The sequence below is a fragment of the Mandrillus leucophaeus genome, unplaced genomic scaffold (assembly GCF_000951045.1).
Source record: "Mandrillus leucophaeus isolate KB7577 unplaced genomic scaffold, Mleu.le_1.0 Scaffold108, whole genome shotgun sequence".
NCBI classification, from domain to species: Eukaryota; Metazoa; Chordata; class Mammalia; order Primates; family Cercopithecidae; genus Mandrillus; species Mandrillus leucophaeus.
Window position 1 is genome coordinate 3,301,147 of NW_012098987.1, and position 25,802 is coordinate 3,326,948.

The window sequence follows — 25,802 nt, forward strand, 5'->3', positions numbered from 1 at the left end:
GTGTAAATAGAGGTAAAAAGGGAAATGTAATTTGGCTGAAGTCAGTAAAAGCAACCAGTGATAGCTTCATAGCACCAGATAATAAGGAGAATTGAATGTTTGAAGTGCTGGCCTTTCTGGTTTCTTTCTCCTAACCATCTCTGCCATCTCTGCAATTAGATTTAATAAATTGAACTTAATGGAAAATTAAGAGAATGAGAAGGGCCAGTAAAGCAAATTATATTGAAGTGATTTAATAAATATGTTTAGTAATTTAGTACTACTACCACATAAAGTTTAGCTAACTGCTAAATTTGTGAGATTAAGAAAAGGCGCTACCGAGGAGGTTGAAAGGTTTTATGGTTGACGAGCCACGTCAAAATGAAATGCAGACCCAGGCAGGTGATGCTTGTTAACCTCATTTCCCAGAGCATTTGAGAGAGCTCACAGGGTTACTCATATACTGCCAAGTCTCTTTTTAAACTCACCTCTCTCTGAACCTTAAGAAACTTAAAGAGAAAGGATACATGCCACAGCAAGGAGAGAGAGGAAGACAGTTTCACTCTAACTGCCATCTTCTATAATAAATCTATTTCATTATCTTGTTGTGATCACCTTCAGTTGCTCGTGCCTGTCCTAACAAACCATAAATCAATGCCGTTACTGGTAAAATTTAACTTCTTTAACCCAGTCAATTCTCTTTTTTGCCCTGCTTAGCAGAATAGTCCTCAGGCACCCTGAGATAAGGGCTCACAGAGAACACTCTGTCCCTAGCACTTGCTGGTCAACCGGTCCTGAATTCGGTTGACCAGGTGGACTATATTCACATCGCTGAGCAGTGGTTTGTAACACATGTGAGAATGTGAAGCAACAGCCAAATGGGTCAGACAGAGTAGGACAGGGGAAAAGGGCAGAACACAATTCTAAACATAAACTGTCCCATTGATTCTATTTGTAACTTATCCCTACTCAGTCCATTTTCACAATTAGCCAATGGATGCAACACATAAACCCTAAGTTCCTTTTGCATTGTTATAAGACAGGGATTCCTGTTTTTTAATGAACATTTTCAGAAGAGAATTTCTTCAGAGGAAATAGCTTCTAAGAATGCTGCTCTTCAGTCCCCATGTGACTCTGAAAGCATAACGCATTATCTGTACCTTGGTTTTAAAGATAATATATTATGCGTTATCTGGAAAAACGAGGAATTTGAACTATATGATTTCAGAAATTCTTTTTTTTTCTCAATTTCTGTCACTATAATGACAATCCACATGTTAGCAATCCATGAAACAGAGGAATAGTGTATGTGTTGTAGGTGAGAAGAGAAAAAATGTTTAAGAGAAAAGAATGTCCCATGACTCATCTAAAGCTTGAAGGTGTAATTTAAAAAAAAAAAAAAACAGTTCATAGAAACAGAAAAAAGTCAAAATTCCTTATATTCACTAACTCAAAACTATATTGAGTGAATTATAAAACATAAGGCAATCTCTTTTTTTTTTCTTTTAGTTGTCTAGACTGAAGAACCTCATTTAACATATCTCAAAGACATTTCGTTGATTTGAAGCACAGTGACAGTTGGATTTACTGCGTACTCTCTTTAATTAGGATGGGAGACAGCTATTGATGTTCAACTTTTTGAAACCCAGAAGTTAGAAACATGAGTTTATACAACTGATACCTCTAGCATAATATTCATGCAAATCTGAATAGGATAAAGAAAATGCCATAGTCCGTCTGAAAATTGTCATGTAAGTTTGTGGAGTTTCTCCTTAAGAGGCATTTTAAAATGAAACAAAAAACAGGGTAGTATGGTTAGAGCTGGGCAGATTTGTTTCCAGTAGAGAGGACCATGTATTCTTTTATTTCTGACAACAAACCACAGTATTCATGATGACACCACAGGCTTATGAAGTGATTTAGGGCATTTCCAGGAAAGTACACTACTTTTAGATTCACTAGGGAATTTTTGCTGAATTCTCAGTCATATATTTTAAGTTGAAGTAGACCTTATAAGATGAAAAGATTCTGGTCAAGTTGAAGATTTGAAGGAAAATGATCTTTTAAAAAGAAAAAAAAAAAAAAAAAAAAAAAAAAAGCAAACCCCAGATAAGATTGTGAGAAGTTGCTTGAAGCAATTCCCTTGTGGAAAGCCAGCTTGAAGGATGATAAGCAAGTGTCATGATCATATTTGGGTTTATTACACCAGTTAGGAGGACGAAGTGGGGAAACAGGAAGTAAGAACACAATGTGTAGATGATTACAGTGGGCTGGAGGAGAAAAATTCAGAATCTGGAAGTGAAGAGGGCAAGACAAGTGGATAAAACATTTCAGAGATAATCACCAATCATATCTGGTATCCAAGTAAATATGGAAGGAAGAAAACAGAAGTAAAAGATGACTTTCACATTTCTGCCTTAAACAATTGTAGGCCGTTAACCAAATCAGAGGAAATAAGAAGATAAATAAATTAAGAACGGTAATAAGTTGTGCTTTGATATGCTACAATTGAAGTATGTATGGGCCATCAAAGTGGACGTTTACTAGGTACTTGGAAATATAGACATGATTCTCAGGCATGCTGTGAAGAATGTTGATAATAGATTTGGGGTCCTTAGCATATGGGTGATAGTTGAAACCATGGGCATGAATTTAATTGCTCAAGGGAAGTATAGAATAAAAAGAAAAGAAGATTGAAAAAGGAGAATTGAAGGACATTAATATTTAAGAGGTAGACAGAGGAGGAAAGTTAACAGAAGACACAGACAAATCACAGGTAGTTTGAGAAGCAGGGAAGGACCTTGGGAAACAGAGCAAACAACAGAATGAAAGAAGGCTAAGAAAAATAAGGTCCTTGAAATTAAGAAATCGTTAGTGACCATATGGAAACATGTCAGTGGCATATCCATAGTAGAAGCAAACCACATTACAGAGAACTAATAAATGTTTAGGAGAAAAGGATGTGGAGTCAACAAGTTTGACAGTGTTGTAAGCGGTTTGAAGGTAAAAAGAAGGAAGGATATTGGCTAGATGTCAATGAGAATGTAGTTCCAAATAAGTTTGGCTTCTCTTTCATTGTCTATTGTTTATTTTAACATAAATGTTACCTGAGCATATGTATAGGATAGGGTAATAAAATTAATGGTAGAGGGAATGAAAAGGGAAAGAGATAATTGATGGAACAAAATCCAAAAAAGGAACCAAGAGTGCAAGTTAAACAGCATTTTTCTTGGAAATAAGGCTTTTTCATGGAACCAGAGGTAAAATTTTTATTTATTAATGTTTTAATGCAAAAATATCGGAGAGTATGAAACCCACCAGACTAAGGATTAAATTTTGGCCCCTTGGGAGATGGCCAGGAAGTTACCTTCCTTCCTTCCTGATTTGCACTTCTTTACAGAAAATAACAGACTGCTAACACTGATGAGCTGAACACAGGAAAGATAGCTGAGTAGCCTGTAGGAAATGAAGGAAATGAGATAGTAATAAAGCCTGTGGAGAAGAAATAGAATTCATACTAAAGATCCTTAATTTCTTCCATGCAAAGTTTATTTTTCAAGAGTTTGTATTGAGCTATCTAAAGAGTTTAAATGACTTTGCAACCAATTGGTTGTAATCCTAGCAAGAGCTTGAGGGTCAGTTTAACAATTGCTGCTGTAAGAGAATATATAACATGTATTTTCTTTAAATCTCTAAGGAAAGAATCTGTTCTGGAAAACAAACAAACAAACATGCAGTGTAGGTATGGTAACCATTCTTCAGAACCAAACAAATAGCAGGGAAACACCTGACATGGTCTGGCAATGAGAGAGAGATTTGAAATCAGGATTAACTTGATAACTCTGGACTATATGGTTTCTAAGGAATAAAAGACTTCAGGGGCAAAATATCCTATTCATAGTTAATGCAAGGTATCAGTCCAAGGAGATGAAGATGATATGGGACTGTTTCTGTGAGGGAATCTTTTATGCTTTTGTTTATCCTCACTTCCTTCCTCAACATGTGGTAAATGCCCATGCATGCAGGACACTGGGACAGACACCCAGGACAGAAAGGTATGAATTAGTTCTATGGAAGAGGTAGATGTGTAAGAGAACATTTAGAGAGAACACTGCATATACAGTTATAGTAAAAAGCATAGTCAGTTTAGAAGCTAGATCTACTAACTGCCTAGGGCAAGCTACACTTGGGCAAAAATTTTCAAAAGGAGGTAGTAAGTGAATTATCTTTTAAAGAAAAAGGAAAAGCAAACCTTAAGGAAAATAACTTAAAAGATGTCTTTACTGGTCAGGTGTGGTGGCTCACACCTGTAATCCCAGAACTTTGGGAGGCCAAGGCGGGTGGATCACCTGAGGTCAGGAGTTCAAGACCAGCCTGACCAACATGCTGAAACCCCGTCTCTACTAAAAATACAAAAAAATTAGCCGGGCATGGTGGAAGGCACCTGTAATCCCAGCTACTCGGGAAGCTGAGGCAGGAGAATTGCTTGAAACCAGGAGGTGGAGGTTGCAGTGAGCCAAGATCGGGTCACTGTACTCCAGCCTGGGCAACAGAGCAAGACTCCATCTCAATTAACAACAACAACAAAAAAAGCATTGTCTACTAGCTGTCTCTCCCAGACAAGTTATATTTATTACCATAGCTCAATGGTATAAAATACCTCAATGGTATAAAACTCAGTTAATACCTATGTGGGATTATAGTTTTTCTGATTATCTGAACCATACATATTTTGGCAGCCTAGATTTTGGAATTTTCAAGCCTTTCATAGAGTGGGGAATTAAATCTGTCTTAAAAACTTCATTTTGAATTCAGAATTTGACTCAAAATCCTTAAATTTTCATTGTGTATATTCCTCTTTACATAGAAACTTTATTTATTTAGCCAGCCAGCCAATAAAGTTGTTCAGATACACATGCTAATTGAGTTTCTACTTCAGAATGAATTAAACTGTGACTTATGAATGTTCGAAATTTTTCTGTTCTTTCCCTCTTTATTTTTGCTTTTAACAATAACTCTAAATAACGATACAAAAAGATTCAAGATAATTTTGATGTTATACTACTTACATAACTAGGATAAGGTTTAAACCTTTGAAAAAATAGATTGCCTTTTACCTTTACAAAGTACCCAATATTTTAAAAAATATGATACTGATAATTTAGGCAATGAGCTCTCAACTCCCAATCTATTATTTCTTAAAATTCTACAAAATTTGTAGGAGTAAGAAAAACGTCCTCAATTTGGACACATGAGGTAATGCAGAAGAACCCAAGAACTGGTAGTTTTACTACCTAAAGAGATTGTTTTATTCTTAGATGAGTATGATATTTATGTCCATTATGCTCATTATTGAAAAAGATCTGCAATTTACAAACGCCATGTACATCGGCCTCAAAATTGCTTTGCCTGTTTTAATGGTGTGATATAGATTACATAAACGTTAAATAGTTAACTGAAACTGAAACTTTTCCTTTTGTGGGAGGGACTGGTTACATGACAGAGACATTCTGTCTGCACCTACTTAGAAACATACCTGTGTATCCAGAAATTAAAACTGTCATCCTTTGTTCAAATCACTGTAGTCTGGTAGTTTTAGGTTGTCAAGTAATAATTATTTGATAAGAAATATCTATTCACCAAATACCTAAGGTGGACTAAAATAATTTTATGAGAAAATAGCATAATTTTGTGCAAGTGACCTATGTAGCTATTTCTGTATGACTTTGAAGTCATTATCCGGTGATAATCCTACCTCAATGTGAACAAATTACCTCAATGTGTACATTAAACTAATAGGAAAACCAAAACACAGTTTAAATAAGAAGCAACCCCCATTTCCTGAAGAAAACGCTACTTTCAGAGCGATTTCCTTGGAGGTGGTGGAGGAAGTGGAGAGCCTGAAGAAAGCCAAATGGGAGAACTTATCTCTCATCTCTCTTCCCCAACATTTTTATCAAATGAAATCAAGGTAAAATTGTTATTAGCAGAATAAGAAGAAAATATAATTTTAAAAAATTCAGCCTGCATGGTTCCTTAAGAGTGGAGTGGAAAATCCACATGTGTTTTCTTGGTTAAGGGTTAGGGAGTGATAGTTTGTTAGGCAAGTTGTGATTAAATTCACTATCCGTACCTTAAGTCTTTTTAAAATAAGTATGTGCTATCTAATTGTCTTTCTGAATTACTTCCCTGCAACTGGTTATAGTTGAATAGAACTCTTAGAAAGTATGAGGCTCACAGATATGCTAATTTTCTGACTCTGACAGAAGTCTCTCTTTGTTATGGTAGCCTGTGTGTCTGGACAAGAGCTGTCAGCATAACCGATTACTAAGACAGAAAAAAAAAGATACAAGGAGTCCAGAAAAATCACATTGCCTCTGAGAGAGGGCAGAAACTAATCAATCCTGAAAATTACCTGGATTTGAGTTAACACTGATATAAAAGATTGGTGTGATATAATTAATAAAGTCTCAAATGCCAAATGCAATATTTGACTTTCATTCCAATGTTTTTAGTCATGTCACTACAACTTAGAGCTACCCCGCTGCAGAGATGTATAAATCATTCTTCTTCCTAGCAGTTCCTTAGTATCAGGAAGTACTTTTGGAGGAATATAGGGCTTACGTCCAATGCACACATACAGGGACACTTCTTGGTTCTGTATCAGCTCCCAGGACTTTCAACTGATATTAGGTCCTATATTTAGTTGGCATTCTTAGATTCTCTTACTTATACTAAGTCACACTTTAATTCGTTTTACTCCCCAAACTTGGCTTTATCCTGTCCTTTTCTTTTCAATAATAGATCAGCTTGGGCAAGAACTAATGACAGTAATGGTAGGAAACTAAATTTCTAAAGGTAGAAAGAAAGAAAGAGTCACATTCCAATTTCAGAGAATATTTCAAATTGCTATTTACATGAATTTCTCTCTGCTTGAGACAATAGATCTATTATCCTGAACTTTCAGCTGTAAATTAGCAACCAGGAAGAAAAGTCAGGCCTGTCGTCTCCAGAAAAACATGGGAGTCCTTGGGTACCTTGTCTATCCTATTACTCTTAATTCCAAAGTTGGGGAAATATGAAAACACCTTTAAATAATGCACAACACAATATTCGAAGGTTAATTTTTAACAACTTTTATTCTTAATGTGCCTATTTATTTACAGGGGTATTGAAGATTTAAATATATTTTGAAGCAGCACATATATTCAGCTGAAGTATAACAGGTTTTCTAAATTATGGAATTATCATGTTCTGGAGGATATTTTTGTCATGGCTTGCTTCTCATTGCTATAACCAACAAAGGCTTTGCTACCTAGCTGTTATTTGTATGCATGCCTTGAATTTCAAACCATTTTTTGTCTATGAGAACCCCTTGGTTTCTTTAAAGTTTCCTAAATGTTTAGATTTGATTTCAAAGACCAAGAAAACAAAAGAAGAGAAAAAAGTTTACGTGTTGTTTGAAGTTACCATATAATAATCAAAATGCTTGTAAGCGAAACAGAGGCATGCTTTCTCAAAACTCCAAAGTAATATTGTTTATGGTCTCTCTGCAGCTAGATTCTGAAGCTAGTACTATTCTAAAAGAACTTCAGGTTAAGCTCAGTGGAGTCCTGGATGAGCTCAGCGTCACGTACGGTGAAAGGTAAGTGACCTCTGTTGTCATTATCTAAATTAGATAATTAGGTGTCAGCTCATAATATTCTTGCCTTCAATATTGTTTCCTCTGACTGACTAAATCTATTTAACTTCAAGACCCAATCTAAATGTCATTTTCTCTGAAACATCTGTTATGACACCACAATCTAATAGTGCTGTCTCGCTATGCACACCCTAGAACTCTGTGCATCCTTCGGCCGGGTAAGACCTATAACACTATCCTCTAAGTCTTGTTTTACCTGTCCGTTTCCCACACTCAGGACAGAAACCATATCTCATACCTATATGCAATTCTAGTGTTTAGAGCTTGGTGACTGGCTATTGAAAGACTAAAGAGAGGGAGGGAAGAAAAGAGAAAAACTTCACATATATAAGAAGTTTCAGTTGTATCCATACCATATATATCAATGTGGTTGCATTCAGTATAGCTGGATCAACAACCCTATACCAGATTGTCAGGATTCTTGGATTTAGGGCTTAGCAATCTGAATACAACTACCCCATGCGAAGGAGTTTGGAAACTACTGATATATCTATATATTTTAAATGTTTGTTAAAACTAGCTTTATCTGTGATACGATTCTAAAGAAAGGTAAGTTCACCCTAGTTAAATTTCACTTCAGTTCTGTAGGAAAAAGCTATCATCTCATCAAAATGTTAAAATAGATAGGAAAGAACACACATTTTTGAAGAGGTTCATTAATATAGAATCTGCTTTAAATAGTAGTTCAATAACTCATGTATTATTTTAAAATATGTGTTCAGTTTTCAAAAGAGACTATAAAGATTGCTCTTCAGGGCCGGGCGCGGTGGTGCATGCCTGTAATCCCAGCACTTTGGGAGGCCGAGGCGGGCGGATCATGAGATCAGGAGATCAAGACCATCCTGGCTAACATGGTGAAACCCCGTCTCTACTAAAAATACAAAACAAACAAAAAACAAAACAAAACAAAACAAAATTAGCTGGGTGTGGTTGTGGGCACCTGTAGTCCTAGCTACTTGGTAGGCTGAGGCAGGAGAATGGCGTGAACCTGGGAGACGGAGCTTACAGTGAGCCAAGATTGCACCACTGCACTCCTGCCTAGGTGACAGAGTGAGACTCCGTCTAAAAAAAAAAAAAAAAAAAAAAGGCTCTCTTCAGGTAGGGACTATCTCTAGCTACCACTCATCACCTACTGTTGTGTTTTAGAACGATCCAGTATTAATAAACATTTTTCAATTAGTTATGCCATTTTTTAAATGAGAAAGACAAAAGAGTCTGAAAGCATCATAATTTTCTTCTTAGATGTAGGAATAAAGCAGAGTGAAGAATAATCTCCCACTTAGACTTCTCTTCATTATCAGAGGTGTGTCCGTAACTTCCTTAAGCAAGGTAGCCTTGTCTTCGTGGAACTCACCTTCAGGGCTCAACTGCTGAGCCAGAGCAGCCTTGCTGTGTTGAGCCGAGGGTAGTCACCCTGCCTCTGCAGTGTTGTTAGCTGACTCGATGATCCTGTCTATTTCATCTGGATGTTAGTCAGCAATTTCTAGATTCTGTTACCTGAAGTTGGAAAGACATAGATTGTTCTAGAGATGTGGGGTTTGTTGACTCTGACTTGGGGTGACACTGAAAGATGAAGAGGCCTTTGCTGAGTCATTTCAGGCTGCCTCTCTTTGTTCTAGTTGCAAATTAACATGTGGTTAGCAGAAAGACTGTTGCCTTCAGCCACGGAGGCAACATTAGAGATTATTTAGCAAAGTTAGGGGGAGAAAAAAGGAGGTCAGGAATAGCTCGAGTTGTTCAGAACTTTATGGAAAATAAAATGACTAAACAGAGTAGAAACTAGAATATAAGTAAAGTATAATTAAATTATTTTCTGTAAAATACCTAAATCATTCTGAGGATAAGTGCTTTTTGTTTTGTTTTGTTTGGGGAGGTGGAATATTCAGGTTATAAAGGCTAGAATATGTTTTCTGATTTGAAAGATACCTGGATAAACCACAGTTATGAAAGAAGGAGTAATGTCCTTCGGAGGACACTTGAAGAACTTTATTTGTATGAAGTCAGCTCTTTTAACCTAAATAGTAAAACCTGCAGCTACCCAGAATCCATTTATTCTTGATTTTTTAAATATAGGAAAGAATTTAGTACTTTGTTCAATTAGGGTTTATTAGGACTATTGGAATAAATGGGCCACATGTCACGCTTTCCTCATAAAAAGTATAATTTTTGTATCCTTGTTGCTATGTTGCTATGGCTTTATTCCTCACACTACCAATCAGGTCTGTATTATACTCTCAGGGTAGAAAAGTCTCCAGCAATCAATGTGATCATGCTGTGAAGTCAAAATGCATAATTTTAGTGTAAACCTACTCTTCTTAAGGTTTAAACTGGCAGTGTAGAGTTTTAGAATTAAGTGTATAACTAATTGTAAAAATCCACTTGATTTTATGTTATTAAAACTCGTAATTAAATAATTCTACTATATACAGCTGTTAGGATGTTTTTGCTGTCAAGTCAGAGCTGAGCCAAACCACACATTTGTGGATTCCTGACATGCTCACAGGGCACCTACCTGGGAACTGAGACTAAGTTGTATAACCTCAATAATAACTTAAAGATGGTCTTAAAATTTTCAAAGGGTGTGCTACTAGGGTTTCTGCTTACACATGTTTTGCAGTTTGGTTTTTGGTTTGCTCCTTTTTTTTCTTCTTCTTCTTAACCCACACCTTTAGTACTAGAGGCTGGCTAGATTAAGTAAACAAAAAAATTCAGGAATATTTCCTAGGCATTATTCTGTGAGTATGTGGCTCCTTGGGTGCTCACAAAATCTGTAATTATTTACTGGCACTACTTTTATTCAAGCCAGTTAATATAGACTTTTTTTGTTAACCAAAGGAAAAAAAAATAGAAAAAGAAAAGACTTTTTAGGTGAATTTACCAAAAATTGATAGGGACAAAAAGGTAAGGTGCAAGTATTGGCTTCACCTGGATTAATGCAAAAGTAGAATGCTATTGTCCATCATACCTCGAGAACCCTTCCTCTATATGCCTGATACCATGCCCAGAGCTGGCTTCTCATTAGAGTTTACAATATGGGTCTGTTTAGAAAACTGATTTTTCACATAATAGGAACATAAATGTCACACCTCTTGTCCAGTCTATCCCCCAACCCCAATGCTCTAATTTGAAAATCAGTGCAAAAGAAAATCACTGCAAAATCAGTCTATCTCCCCACCCTAATGCACTCATTCAAAAATCAGTGCATATGAAAGTAGTCGTTTCAAAGGTGATTTTTACTACAGCCTGCATAGATCATTGATGACACAGTGGTAAATCAACTAGTTCAAAATATTTTCAACATGATTTACCTTCCTTTTCAATTGCCTCAAGTATCTACTACCTTTACTTTGATTCAATACACACTCTACCACAAACAACATCCCCTTTCTCATTTTCCCCACCATCTCTTGCATCCTCTACCTGACCAAAGTTCAAAGGCAGCTTCAGCCAGATAAAAGTGAAATAATCAAGGATTTAGACTCTCTTAGATGACAGCTTGGAAGAGAATGTTCCTTTAAAGCAGATAAATATGCAGAGCCAAGAAATTAGCCAAATACAAAGGGGCCAGCTGAAATGCAAGGATCAAGGAACCAAATGTAAATGCCAAGTCCAGAGGGGCAAGAATGGTGTTGTCAACAGTAAAGAAATCCAAGAATGCAGGAGCCAAAAATGGAGACAGATTAAACATGACGGTAGAAGTGGAATCAGTCCTTGAATATGTACACAAAATTATGAACAAGCGTGTCTATAACCCTGCTATTAAAGGCCCAGAAGCAAGAAAAAAACCCAAGTTGTGATCATTTAACATTTATTAAAATTTTTCCATATTAGGCATGGAAATATGTAGAATGCATGCATGAATAAACAAACACCTATATTGTATTTAATAAAAGCATTATATGGTGAACATTCCTAAACTTCTATTTAAAATCTGAGGAATTTATGCATTTAGATACTTCTCAAATACTAACTGCAGAATCATTGTGTGTGGAGGAGGAGAGGAATGGGATTGAGTAGACTGCAATACTAAAATGAATTCCCTCCTTCTCCTCATTACCATTCCAATGATTTGACCATTTTCCAAGCTTTCATTGATCTTCATTCTCCTAAGTAGGTTTTTCTTGCCTGCCCACACATGTGTTATCATTACTCCTATTGTTGGAAACATGAAAATAGCAGACAATATAAAGAAATGGTGATGAGGCTAAGAGTCTCTAAGATTTGAAAATCCTACTACTTGCCACTGCTTACTTAGGAAAGAACCATCAAAACTGGTGTAGGGGATATACAGAATGAAAAAGGCAATACAAAGTATTACTCTTCACGACATTTAAATTCTAAGAGGGGATGAGGAAATAGAGATAGGTGGAAGGAGATGGTCCATTAATGCATTCAAGCCAGATTTCTTTTTAATAGCTTTATTGAGATATCATTACCATATAAAAATTATGTATATTTAAGGTATACAACTTTGTTTTGATACACATATCCATTATAAAATGGTCACCACATTCCAGATAATTAACATATCTGTTACCTCCATGGAGTTGTCATTTGTGTGTTTTTGTGTGTGCGTGTGTGTGTGCTGAGAACATTGATTTAAGATCTGTCCTCTTAGCACATTTCAAGTATATTATGCAGCAGTTTTCACTATTGTCCCAATATTTCTTGCACAACCTCTTTGTGCTAAGCACGGCATCCTGTGCCATGGTATAGGCATGCAGCCCTGAACAAAACAAAATTCCTGCTCTCATGGGGCTTACATTCTAGGGAGGGACACAGGCAATAAGCAAATAAATTATTCAGTGTGTCATATAATGAAGAATGCCATTGAGAAAAAAAGAACAATAAGGGAACAGAGATTGATAGGAATGCCATTTCAGCTTGAGTGAACAAGGAAGATTTCTCTGAAGTGGTATTTGGTATATGCCTGAAATAAACCAGGGACCAAGAGAGCTATGAGAATTTCCTTCCATGGCAGAGAGATTGTAACAGTGGCCATGAGATAAGAGTGTCCTCGGAGAATTCTAAGAACACCAGGAAGTCTATTGTGGCTGGTCTGCAATGAAACAGAAGGAAGAGTGGCAAGAAATGAGATCAGTGAGATTGCCAGCACCAGATTATGCTGGGCTTTTAGTCTGTCAAATACATCTAGAGTTTTTCTAAGTGGAGTTGGAAGCTATTGAAGATTTTTAGCAAAGGAGAAACACGATCTGGTTTTTATTTTAAAAGGCTCTCTGCAGGGGGTTGAACAGAGACAATTTAGGAAATTATTGCACAGGTTCAAGTGGGAGGATGGTAAAGGGATCTATAGCAGCATTTTTGGAAGTAATAATAAATCCTCAGATTTAGGATACATTTTGCTGATAGGTTGGATGTTGAGTATGAGAAACTCATCAGACTTTGAAGTGGAAAGATTGCATGGGCAGTTAAATAAAATAGTCTGGAGTCTGCGTTAGAAGTCAGGTCTGCAGATGTGAATTTGGGAACCACCAGTATATAGATGGTATGGAAGCCATGGGACTAGATGTGATTGCCAAGAAAAGGATTGTTGATGGAGAAGCGAAGTGGTCCCAGGATCAAGCCCAGAGGATCACTGTGTAGGATTTCCAAATAAAATACAGAATACCCTCAGTTAAACCTGAATTTTAGATACATAAGGAATAACTTTTAGTATAATTGTGTTACAAATATTACGTGGCCATGTTTGTATGAAAATATTCACTATCTGAAATTCAAATTTAACTTGGTGTCCAGTGCTTTCATTTGATAAAAATGGCAACTTTACTGCAATGGTTAGAGGTCAGGCAGTTGGGAAGGAGCAGCCAGTGAGATCAGAGGAAAGCCAAGAAGGTGTGGAGTCACAGTATCCAAAGGAAGAAGGTGTATCCAGAAGCCAAGAATGTTTCTTTTTTATTTTTTAACAACAAACTTTATTGAAATATAATTCACATACCATAAAATTCTCCCATTTAAAATATGCAGGTTAGTGGTTTCTAGCATATTCACAGATTTGTGCAACTCTCACCAAAATCTAACTTTAGAACACTGATATCACCACAAAAAAGAAACCCCATACCTATTAGCAATAAATTCCATTCCACTCTCCTTTCCAGCCCTAGGAAACCACTAATCTCCTTTCTGTCTCTATGAATTTGCCTATTCTGGATATTTTATATAAACTGAGTCATACGATATGTGGTGTTTTGTGACTGGCTTCTTCACTTAGCACGATGCTTTTAAGCATATGGTTGATTTATATGGTGGCAGTGGCAGTACATAATTTTTCTTTTAACTTTTATGTTCAGGGGTATATGTGCAGGTTTGTTACGTAGGTAAACTTGTGTCACAGGGGTTTCTTATACAGATTGTAACACATCATCCAGGTATTAAGCCTACTACCCATTAGTTGTTTTTCCTGATCCTCTCCCTCTTCCCACCCTCTACCTTCCAATGGACCCCACTGTGAGTTGTTCCCCTCCATGTGTCCATGTGTTCTCATCATTTAGCTCCATTGTGGAAGACAGTGTGGCAATTCCTCAAAGACCTAAAGACAGAAATACCATTCGACCCAGCAATCCCATTACTGGCTATATACTGAAAGGAATATAAATCATTCTACCATAAAGACACATGCAGGCATATGCTCATTGCAACACTATCCACAACAGCAAAGTATGGAATCAACCTAACTGGGTAAAGCAATGTGGTGCATATACACCATGAAATACTATTCAGCCATAAAAAGGAACAACATCATGTCCTTTGCAGACACATGGATGGAGTTGGGGGCCATTGTCACTAGCAAACTAACACATAAACAGAAAACCAAATACTGTAAGAGTCTTTCTAGAGCGGTCATTTCCCAAGCCGTGCTCAGAGGAACCTCTCAACTGTGGCTATCAGATGTAGGGACTGAACGAACCTCCACTCAAATTAATTCAACCTGAAGAACAGTACTTTTATCTGCCTTACTTATCAGTATTATACGTAAGGTTTCATTGCAACAAAAATTTTCGCAGTTAAACAATGAATTTGAAAACTCATGAGCAGGGGAATTCACACCAGTTGAAACAAATTAGAATCCTAGGGTGAAATTGAAACAGGCTCAAGCAGAATGTATTCTTATATTCTAGAATTTATATTCTTTATTTTTAGTTTCCAGGTTATAATTGAAGAGTGTATAAAACAGATGAGTTTTGAATTAAATCAAATGAGAGCAAATGGAAACACCACATCTAATAAGAACAGTGCAGCAATGGATGCAGAGATGGTGTTAAGACCTCTCATGGATTTTTTGGACAAAACGTAAGTTTTTTTGCCCAGTTTCCTCTTTACTTATTGCCCTAAATTTGACTTGTAAGGCTTTAAGAAAAATATTGATTTCCTCTGTGTAAGGCAGCATTAAAAGTCTTTCTATAGAAATAAATGAATTCAAAAATAAATAAATAAATTCATTAAAAAGCAACATACCTTTAATTGATTACTAGATAAAAAATAAAATAGGAATGATTTTGTACAAGAAAGGAAAAAAGAGGGGAAATAAGTTTTATAACTAAGGAGGTTGCTGTTCTGAGGCAGAGAGAGATTTGGAATTTCATGCTCCTTGGATAACATATTGTTTTCAATCCTCCTGGACAGAGAGAAAGACTGAGCTGAGTCCAGAATATCTGATTTCATGTCAGAAACCTGATGAAAAAGGGAATATCACAGATGTGACTGGAATTAACTTAGCTCAGAGGCAAGCAGATAGCTGCCTGACCCAACCTTCAATAATGATTTATTGAGTGCTCACCTGTACCAAACCATATTCTACGCACTGGACAGTGATGAAAAAGAAAGCCGAAGTCCCTGATACCGTGGAGATTACAGTTTAATGGTGGTGGGAGTACATGGGAATGCAGGACGTTATGACTGACTAAGACAAATTCTTAACCAGAAAGTTTGGTTGGTTGCTCTGTTTGTTTTTAAGGTTTTTGTTCTGTTCCTACTCTTAGAAGTTCTAATTTAGTAGGTTTGAGGCAGGGTCAAAGCACCTATATTTTGTAATGTGTCCACATTTGGGAATCATTGATCTAAAGCAACCAGACACATGATTTCTTAAACAGTGGTACTCAAAACCAGAACTGAATGTAGAAGAGAAAAGTGAATAATAATTTTGAATGACTACCAAGGGACCAGTGTCATATATGTTAGTTTACATATGTTATCTCATGTATTATTGTTGTGGCAAATTAATATCAAAAGGACCAAGATTTAAACAAAAGAGAAATTACAATGTCTTTCTTTAAATACAAGGACAATAGTCACCCCACGGGGCTGCTGCTGCCACAAGCACACGTGGACACCACTGCATTGCTGCCATCAGCCACTGCCCCAACAAAGCGCTTTGGCTAGCACTCTCCATCAGAATGTTGTTATCAGAAAACCTTCGCCCCTCCAGTGCAGCAGGTGCTTACCCTTGAGGAGAAAGAAAACAAAGTAATGGGCCTGGTACCAGGTCCCAGGGTTAGAGCATGCAATCTAGGAGTGCCAATCTAAGCCTTGACCCCCTGAAATCTTCCAGAAATGAAGCCAGTTGACTTTGACTGAACCCAATGTGTACCACAGTCAAATCCTCAAAGCCTCAAGGGCATGAAAGAATATAAAAGCAAAAAAAAATGCTATTCAAACAACAGCAACTTAAAAGATTAAAGGAACATTAGCCCATGCAGATGAGAAAGAACCAGCATAAGAACTCCGGCAACTCAAAAAGCCAGCGTGTCTTACTACCTCCAAACAACCACACTAGCTCTCCAGCAATGGTTCTTAACCAGGCTGATGTGGCTGAAATGACAGATAAAGAATTTGGCATCTGGATAGGAAAAAAGATGAAAATTCAAGAGAAAGTCAAAAGCCAATCCAAGGAACCCAAGGAATCTAATGATACAAGAGCTAAAAGACAAAATAGCCATTTTAAGAAAGAATCAAAGTGATCTGATGGAGCTGCAAAATTTACTATAAGAATTTCCTAATATAATCAGCAGTCTTAGTATCTCCCCTGGGAGATACTATACAAGACAACCACACTGTCTTCAGATTTTCCAAAGTCAGTATGAAATAAAAATATTAAAGACAGCTAGAGAGAGGGGGCAGGTCACCTACAAAGGGGATCCCGTTATGCTAACGGTAGACCCATTCAGCAGAAACTCCATAAGCCAGAAGACATTGGGGGGCTATATTCAGCATTCTTGAAGAAATTCTAAAGAAGTATTTCATACCTCACCAAACTAAGTTTCATAAGCATAGGAGAAATTATATCCTTTCAGACAAGCAAATGCTAAGGAAATTTGTTACCCTAGACCTGCCTCTCAAGATGTCCCTAAGGGAGTGCTAAACATGAAAATGAAAGATCAATACCTGCCAACACAAAAATACACTTAAGTACATCAACTATAGACACTATAAAGTAACTACACAATCAAGTCTGCATAACAACCAGCTAAAGACACAATGACAGGATAATCTCGCACGTATCAATATCAACCTTGAATGTAAATGGACTAAATGCCCCACTTAAAACGCAGGAAGCTATCTTTAAGAGACTCATCTCACATGCAATGACATGCATAGGTTCAAAGTAAAGGGATGGAGAAAAATCTACCAAAAAAATGGAAAACAAAAAAGAGCAGGGGTTGCTATTGTAATTTCAGATAAAACAGGCTTTAAACAAACAACGATAAAAAAAAAACCCAATAGCATTATATAATGATAAAGGGTTCAACTCAACAAGACTTAGCTATCTCACACATATATCCACCTAATACTGGAGTATCCAGTATTATAAAGCAATTTCTTAGAGACCTATGAAAAAACATAGATAAATATACAATAATAGTGGGGAATATCATCATCCCACTAAGGCAGATCATTGAGGCAGAAAACTAACAAAGATATTCAGGACCTAAACTCTACACTTGACCAAAAGGACCTAACAGACATCTGCAGAACACTCAACCCAACAAAAACAGAATATACATTCTCCTCATCTGCACATGGCATGTACTCTAAAATCAATCACACGATCAGCCACAAAACAACTGTCAACGAATTCAAAAAATTTGAAATCATACCAACCACACTCTCAAACAACAGTGCAATAAAATTAGAAATTAATACTAAGATGATCTCTCAAAACTAAACAATTACATGGAAATTAAGCAATCTGCTCCTGAATGACTTTTGATAATGAATTTAAGACAGAAATCAAGTAACCCTTTGAAATTTTTAAAAGAAAAGGAATAACATACCAGAATCTCTGGGACATAGCTAAAGCAGTGTTAAGAAAAAAGTGTATAATGCTAAACATCCAGATCAAAAAGTTAGAAATTATCAGTTTAACAACCTAGAGAAGCTAGGAAAACAAGAGTAAACCAACCCAAAAGCCAGCAGAAGAAAAATCACCAGAATCAGAGTTGAACTGAATCAAATTGAGAGATGAGAAACCATATAAAAGATCAATGAAACAGAGTTTGTTCTTTGAAAGCATAAATAAGATTGGTAGACCACTAGCTAGACTAATAAGGGGAAAAGTGAGAAGATTCAAATAAACACAATCAGAAATGACAAAGTGAGCATTACCACTGACCCTGCAGAAATCCAGATAACCCTCAGAGACTATTACAGAGACTTCTATGCACACAAACTAGAAAACCTAGAAGAAATGAATAAATTCCCAGAAACATACAAACTACCAAGATTGAACCAGGAAGAAATTGAAACCCTGAACAGACCAATAATGAGTTCTGAAATGGAATCAGTAATAAAAAGCCTATCAACCAGAAAAGGCCCTGGAGCAGATGGATTCACAGCCAAATTTTATGAGTTGTGTAAAAAAGAGTTAGTACCAATCCTATTGAAACTATTCCAAAAATTGAGGAGGAGGGACTGCCGCATCACTCATTCAATGAGGCCAGCATCATTCCAATACTAAAACCTGGCAAAGACACAACCAAAAAAAGAGAAAACTTCAGGTCAATATCTTGATGAACATAGATGTAAAAATCCTCAGCAAAATACTAGCAAATCAAATCCAGCAGTATATCAAAAAGCTATCTCAGGATTATCATGTAGGATTTATTCCTAGGATGCAAGGTGGTTTAACAGATGCAAATCAATAAATGGGATTCGCCACATAAACACAACTAAATACAAAAGTCACATGATCATCTCAATAGATGCAGAAAAGGCTTTCAATAAAATTCAACATCGCCTCATGTTAAAAACCCTAAACAAAGTAGGCATTAAGGGAACATACTTCAAAATAATAAGAACAACTTATGACAAACCTACAGGCAATATCATACTGAATGGGCAAAAGCTGGAAGCATTCCCCTTGAGAACCAGAACAAGATAAGGATGCTCACTCTCACTACTCCTATTCAACATAGTACTAGAAGTCCTAACCAAACAATCAAGCAAGAGAAATAAATAAAAGGCATCCAAATAGGAAGAGAGAAAGTCTATCTCTGTTCACATGTGATGTGATCATATACATAGAAAACACTATAGTCTCTGCCCAAAAGATCCTAGATCTGATAAACAACTTTAGCAAAGTTTCAGGATACAAAATTAATATACAAAAATAAGTAGCATTTCTATATACCAATAGCATCCAAGCTGAGAGCCAAATCAAGAACACAGTTCCATTCACAATAGCCACATAAACACACACAAGAAAAACCCTAGAAATACAGCTAACGAGGGAGCTGAAATTTCTTTAGAACAGGAATTCAAAATACTGCTGAAAGAAATCAGAGATTACACAAACAAATGGAAAAATATTCCATGCTCATGGATAGAATCAGTATTGTTAAAATGGCTATATTACCAAAGCAATTTATAGTTTAAATCCTATTATTATCAAACTACCAGCAATATTTTTCACAGAATTAGAAAAAAAAATTTCAAAATTCATTTAGAAAAAAAAAAAAAAAGAGTCTGAATAGTCAAAGCAATCCTAAACAAAAAGAACAAAGTCAGAGGCATCATAGGACCCAACTTCAAACTATACTACAAAGCTACAGTAATCAAAACAGCATGGTACTGGTACAGAAACAGACACATAGACCAATGAAATGGATTAGAGAACCTAGAAATAAAGCCACACACCTACAACCATCTGATCTTCAACAAAGTCAACAAAAACAAGCAGGAAGGGAAAGAACTTCCTAGTCAATAAATGGTGTTAGAATAACTGGCTAGCCATATGCAGAAGATTAAAAGTGGACCCTTTCCTTTCACTGCTATAAAAATCAACTCAAGGTGGATTAAAGACTTAAATGTAAAACCTAACACTATAAAACCCTAGAAGAAACCTAGGAAAAACCATTCTGGACAAAGGCCCTGGCAAAGTTTTATGATGAAGATTCCAAAAGCAATTGCAACAAAAACTAAAAACGAAAAATAGTACTAATTAAAGAGCTTCTACACAGCAAAAGAAACTATTGTCAGAGTAAACAGATATCTTACAGAATAGGAGAAAATATCTGCAAACTATGCATTTGACAATGGTCTGATATCCAGACTCTATAAGGAGCTTAAATAAATTAACAAGCAAAAAAAAAAAAAAAATTAAAATGAGCAAAGCATATGAGCAGACACTTCTCAAAAGAAGACGTACAAGCAGCTAATAAGCATAAAGAAAAATGCTCAACATCACTAATCATTGGAGAAATGAAAATCAAAACCACAGTGAGATACCATCTCACACTGGTCAGAATGACTATTAGTAAAAAGTTAAAAAATAACATATCCTGATGAGGTTGTGAAGAAAAGGGAATGCTTATACACTGCTTGTAGGAATGTATGTTCATTCATCCACAGTGGAAAACAGATTGGAGAGTTCTCAACGAACTTAAAACAGAACCTCAATTCAACCCAGCAATCCCATTACTGGGCATCTATCCAAGGAATATAAATTGTTTTACCATAAAGACATACGCATGCACATATATGTTCATTGCAGCACTGTTCACAATAGCAAAGACAAGGAATCAACCTAAATGCCCATCAATGGGAGACTGGATAAAGAAAATGTGGTACATATATATCATGAAATACTACACAGCCATAAAAATGAATGAGATCATGACCTTTGCAGCAACATGCATGGAACTGGAGGCCACTATCCTATGCAAACTAGCACGGGAACAGAAAACCAAATACTGCATGTTCTCACTTGTAAGTGAGAGCTACACACTGAGTACAAATAGGCACGAAATAGGGAACAGTAGACACTAGAGCCTACTTAAGAGTGGAGGGCGGGAGGAGGGTGAGAATCAAAAACTACCTATTGAGTACTATACTTGTTACCTGGGTGACGAAATAATCTGTACACCAAATACCCAAAGCATGCAGTTTTCCCATGTAATAAATTTGCACATGTGCCCTCTGAATTTAAATAAGAGTTGGAAAGCAAAAAAAGTTGGATACTCTTCCAGGTAATTAAATTTATTTAGTGCATTTCTTTTTCTTTCCATCTAAACTTTCCCACAGTCATAATTATAAAATATTTAAATAGGTAAGGATAAAAAAGAAATAACTCATAGGAAGAATCTATTCTGTATACTATGACTTCTGTTTTAATTCCATTTACCTTTGACTGCCTTCTTACTACATCAATAAGTCTAATGTTGTTATCCATTTAATGTCAATATTTAGTAGGAAAATTAAGCCTTATGTTTTGTTCTCTGTTGGGAAATATCTAGAAGATAGGTATATAGATAAGTAGATAGTAGGATGTAGGTAGGGAAGTATGTGCGGAAGAAAGGAGAGAGAAAAGGGAAGAAGTAAAGAAAGACAAGAAAGAAGGAGAAATACTTTTCCTCATTTCTTTACTTTGTTAATGTAGATTTTCACTTTTACAGCAATTGTCTATACGTTCTCTGGACATTTTCATCTTAGCATATGACTCTTTTCTATGGACAACACAGAAATGGGTCATTATAAACACATGAGCATTGGTTGTGAATGTGATGGTGATGAACAGCAGACCCAGGCAATCCCAATTCGCTTCAACCTCTCACTGGAATGCCTTCTGTTTTTCAGAAGTCCAATCAGTAGTTTGGAGATGTATTATTTATTATTAGAGAAACTATTTGCTTTCTATGTCCTGTGACCAAAGTTGTGGAACATAACAAAGTTTTGAGTAATCTTGGCACTTCCAACTATTAGCTGAGTGACTTTGAGTCCATTTCACCATCTATAAAATGGGGCTAATAGATAAAATGGGTTGACTCTTATTTTCAGTACATTTTGATTCTTATTTGTACTCCATCTTACTAAAGTATAATTAGAAGTAGACAATTATGTCACCATATGTGTCATATCATTTAATTATTGGTGGAAAGAGATAATGTATAAAATTAGGAAATAATCTATGAGCTTTAAGTATTTGTAAAAGATATTTAAAAATTTTGAAAGAAATATATCATGAAGAATTGCAGAAATCCTCAGGGCTAATTCAGAATGCATAACTTAAAAGCCACTGCATAGGGGAGATACTTAAAAGCCAGATATTGGTTGTGTTTTCAAGGAGCTAATAGATTAGGAGGAGAAATAAGAAAGGAACACAAACATAAAATGTAAAGTGATAATGAGTACAATATTTACTTCTCATTCAAAGAATGAATAAAAAATTGATTTGGTTTGGGTATTTAAAGGTGGATAAGGTTTTGATATATGAAAATGAGGGACAGGCATTCCAAGGGGAGGGAAAACAGCTAGGTAAATTTTCACGAAAATGCGATTAATTATATGACAGGAAATCTTTATTGCCAGCCAGTACACATGGCATTTGAAAATTGTCTGATTAATTAGTTTTGTATTCAGCCAATCTAGATAGCTCAGGTTCTGAAATATATGCTTTTCAGCTTACATTATCAAGTTGATTAATTCAGACTGAATTAAAGAGGCATTTGCTCGTTCACCTTTATTTTCTATTATTTAAAATAAACAATAGAGGCTTGAAAGTCTTCAAGGTGGTTTGAGAAAATTCCCTTAGAAATCATGTTATATTATAAATGTATAAGCTCTTTTTGTCCTGTGCAGCCTCTCTAAATAAAACATCTTACTTCTTTATGTTACACTCTCTCCACCAAGACCTCACCACTTCACAAATTGAGGTGTAAGCTGCATTTTCAACTAGCAAAAATCCTACAACGAGCTGCTCACGTGACAATGATTTTATTCCTATTCTTTTAGTTCCAGTCTAAGCAGGATTAGTCAGCATGCCAAGTATGTGAGCTGACCATAAACACAAGATTAATTCTTAGACTTGGATCTTTGGAAAGTGGAAACGGTACATCTGCAGCAAAATTGGCAGAGTTATTGTGTCTCATACCAGGAATTTCTCTGTGGATAGCCTGTTTTATTCTTCCATGACACATCTGTTGCTTTCTACCCTATGTCCATGCCAAATACTCACCAGCAAGCTAGAAATGGTACCCTTGAAAAACAGTTTTCAAATTACAGGAGCTGGAGTTCCACATACATGCCTCAGGGGTCCCCAACCTTCCTCTTTATCCAGAGAAGTTTGCTTTCACATATTTTTATATATTGGGCTTTTACATACATAGTGTTAGGATAAATACTTTAACACAAAAATGTGTCTTGAAAATCTCTCCACGTGCCTCTCACATGTCACATACCTTTCAATGTTATCCATTGTAATTATATAAATATAATTATGTATATCTTTAAATATTTAAAACAGCCAAATCTGTCTATCATGACTAGAGCCCAGGTTATAATTTCTGAGTCCAAAAGCATACAGAGTTGCATTATAGGGAGTCAATGAGGCTGCCCTGAAATATATGACCCATCTTTGGCTCTCTGTGAAACAGATTTAATTCACTCAGAGACTCAAAGAGGCCAGGGTCGTATCATAGTATATTTAATATAGTATCATATTATAGTATATTTAATAGATATTTACGCAGCACTGTGTCTTCATATACAGGCTCAACTTCCTACATAAGCACATTCGTCAGAGGCAGTGTGGGACATTGGAAGACAGGCTGGATTTAGAAGAAAAGAGTCAAACTATGAATCTAACTTACTAGCTTCACTTCCGTGGACAAGTACCCAAGCCTCTCTGTGCCTGTTTTTGAGTTGTAATATGGGTATAATAGTAAATGAGAAACATATATAGAAGAAGTTTCTAAAGAATAGCTTGTAGAAGTATTATACAAATGCTAGATACTGTTACATCATTACGTTACCGTGAGAAGAATTTGTAAGGAATACCTTACACCTATTAATCCTTGATTGAAATTATACATACCTTTCCCATGTTGTTATGTTGGTCCAGTGCCCAGTAGTGCTGAAAATGTATTTCCTTGGTGTTCCTAGACCATGAACATGGGCATATACTATGTTGGGGCGAGGGTGAAAATGGTGTGCTTTGGGAGAGTGACTCCCTGTGGTGAAGGTCTGCCTTCTGCTGCTGTAACATGGGTTAAAAATATGGGTTCTGTTGTCCTTTTCTCAACTGTCATGCCAAACCTTGGTGACTAATATCAGAAATTGCTCTAGGTTTAATAAGTATTAAATATGAATAAAAGGGATCATTTGCCTTTAAAGATATTTTACTTTGTGTGCTTTAAAAGTTATTTTTCATTGGTTTCAAAGAACGTATTTATTTCTACCTTGATTTTGTTATATACCCAGGAGTCATTCAGGAGCAGGTTGTTCAGTTTCCACGTAGTTGGGCGGTTTTGAGTGAGTTTCTTAATCCTGATTTCTAATTTGATTGTGCTGTGGTCTGAGAGACTCTTCATTATGATTTCTGTTCTTTTGCATTTGCTGAGGAGTATTTTACTTTCAATTATGTGGTCAATTTTAGAATAAGTGTGATGTGGTGCTGAGAAGAATGTATATTCTGTTGATATGGGGTGGAGAGTTCTGTAGAAGTCTATTAGGTCTGCTTGGTCCAGAGCTGAATTCAAGTCCTGAATATCCTTGTTAATTTTCTGTCTCGTTGGTCTGTCTAATATTGACAGTGGGGTGTTAAACTCTCCCACTATTATGGTGTGGGAGTTTAAGTCTCTTAGTAGGTCTCTAAGAACTTTATGAATCTGGGTGCTCCTGTATTGGGTGCATATATATTTAGAATAGTTGATTCTTCTTGTTGCATTGATCCCTTTACCATTTTGTAATGCCCTTCTTTGTCTCTTTTGATCTTTGTTGGTTTAAAGTCTGTTTTATCAGAGACTAGGATTGCAAACTGTGTTTTTTTTTTTCTTTCCATTTTTTTGCTAAATATTCCTACATTCCTTTATTTTGAGCCTATGTGTGTCTTACCACATGAGATGGGTCTCCTGAATACAGCACACTGATGGGTCTTGACTCTTTATCCAATTTACCAATCTGTGTCTTTTAATTGGAGTATTTAGCCCATTTACATTTAAGATGAATATTGTTATGTGTGAATTTGATCCTGTCACTATGATGCTACCTGGTTATTTTGCCCATTAGTTGATGCAGTTTCTTCATAGTGTCTATGGTCTTTAGAATTTGGTGTTTTTGCAGTGGCTGGTACCAGCTTTTCCCTTCTACATTTAGTGCTTCGTTTAGGAGCTCTTGTAAGGCAGGCCTGGTGGTGACAAAATCTCTCAGCATTTGCTTGTCTGTAAAGGACTTTATTTATACTTCACGAATGAAAACACAACATACCAGAATCTCTGGGACACAGCTAAAGCAGTGTTGAGCAGCAAATTTATAGCACTAAATGCCCACAGGAGAAAGACGGAAAAATCTAAAATCAACACACTAACATCAAAATTAGAAGAACTAGAGAAGTAAGAGAAAACAAATTCAAAAGCTAGGAGAAGACAAGAAATAACTAAGATCAGAGGAGAACTGAAGGAGATAGAGACATGAAAAACTCTTCAAAAAATCAATGAATCTAGGAGCTGGTTTTTTGAAAAGATTAACAAAAGAGATAGACTGCTAGCCAGATTAATAAAGAAGAAAAGAGAGAAGAATCAAATAGACACAATAAAAAATGATAAAGGGGATATCACCACTGATCCCACAGAAATACAAACTACCATCAGAGAATACTATAAACACCTCTACG

At 36.1% G+C, this 25,802-nt stretch overlaps 1 protein-coding gene across 1 annotated transcript in view; it reads left to right on the forward strand.

Moving 5' to 3' along the window:
- The window catches only part of UNC13C (unc-13 homolog C (C. elegans)), a 690,296-nt gene that overhangs the window by 566,660 nt on the left and 97,834 nt on the right, over nucleotides 1-25,802 (forward strand). Inside the window, exons 24-25 of the mRNA XM_011986478.1 lie at nucleotides 7,536-7,624; nucleotides 14,840-14,989. Coding sequence (XP_011841868.1) covers nucleotides 7,536-7,624; nucleotides 14,840-14,989 — 239 coding nt within the window. The remainder of the gene's footprint in view (nucleotides 1-7,535; nucleotides 7,625-14,839; nucleotides 14,990-25,802) is intronic.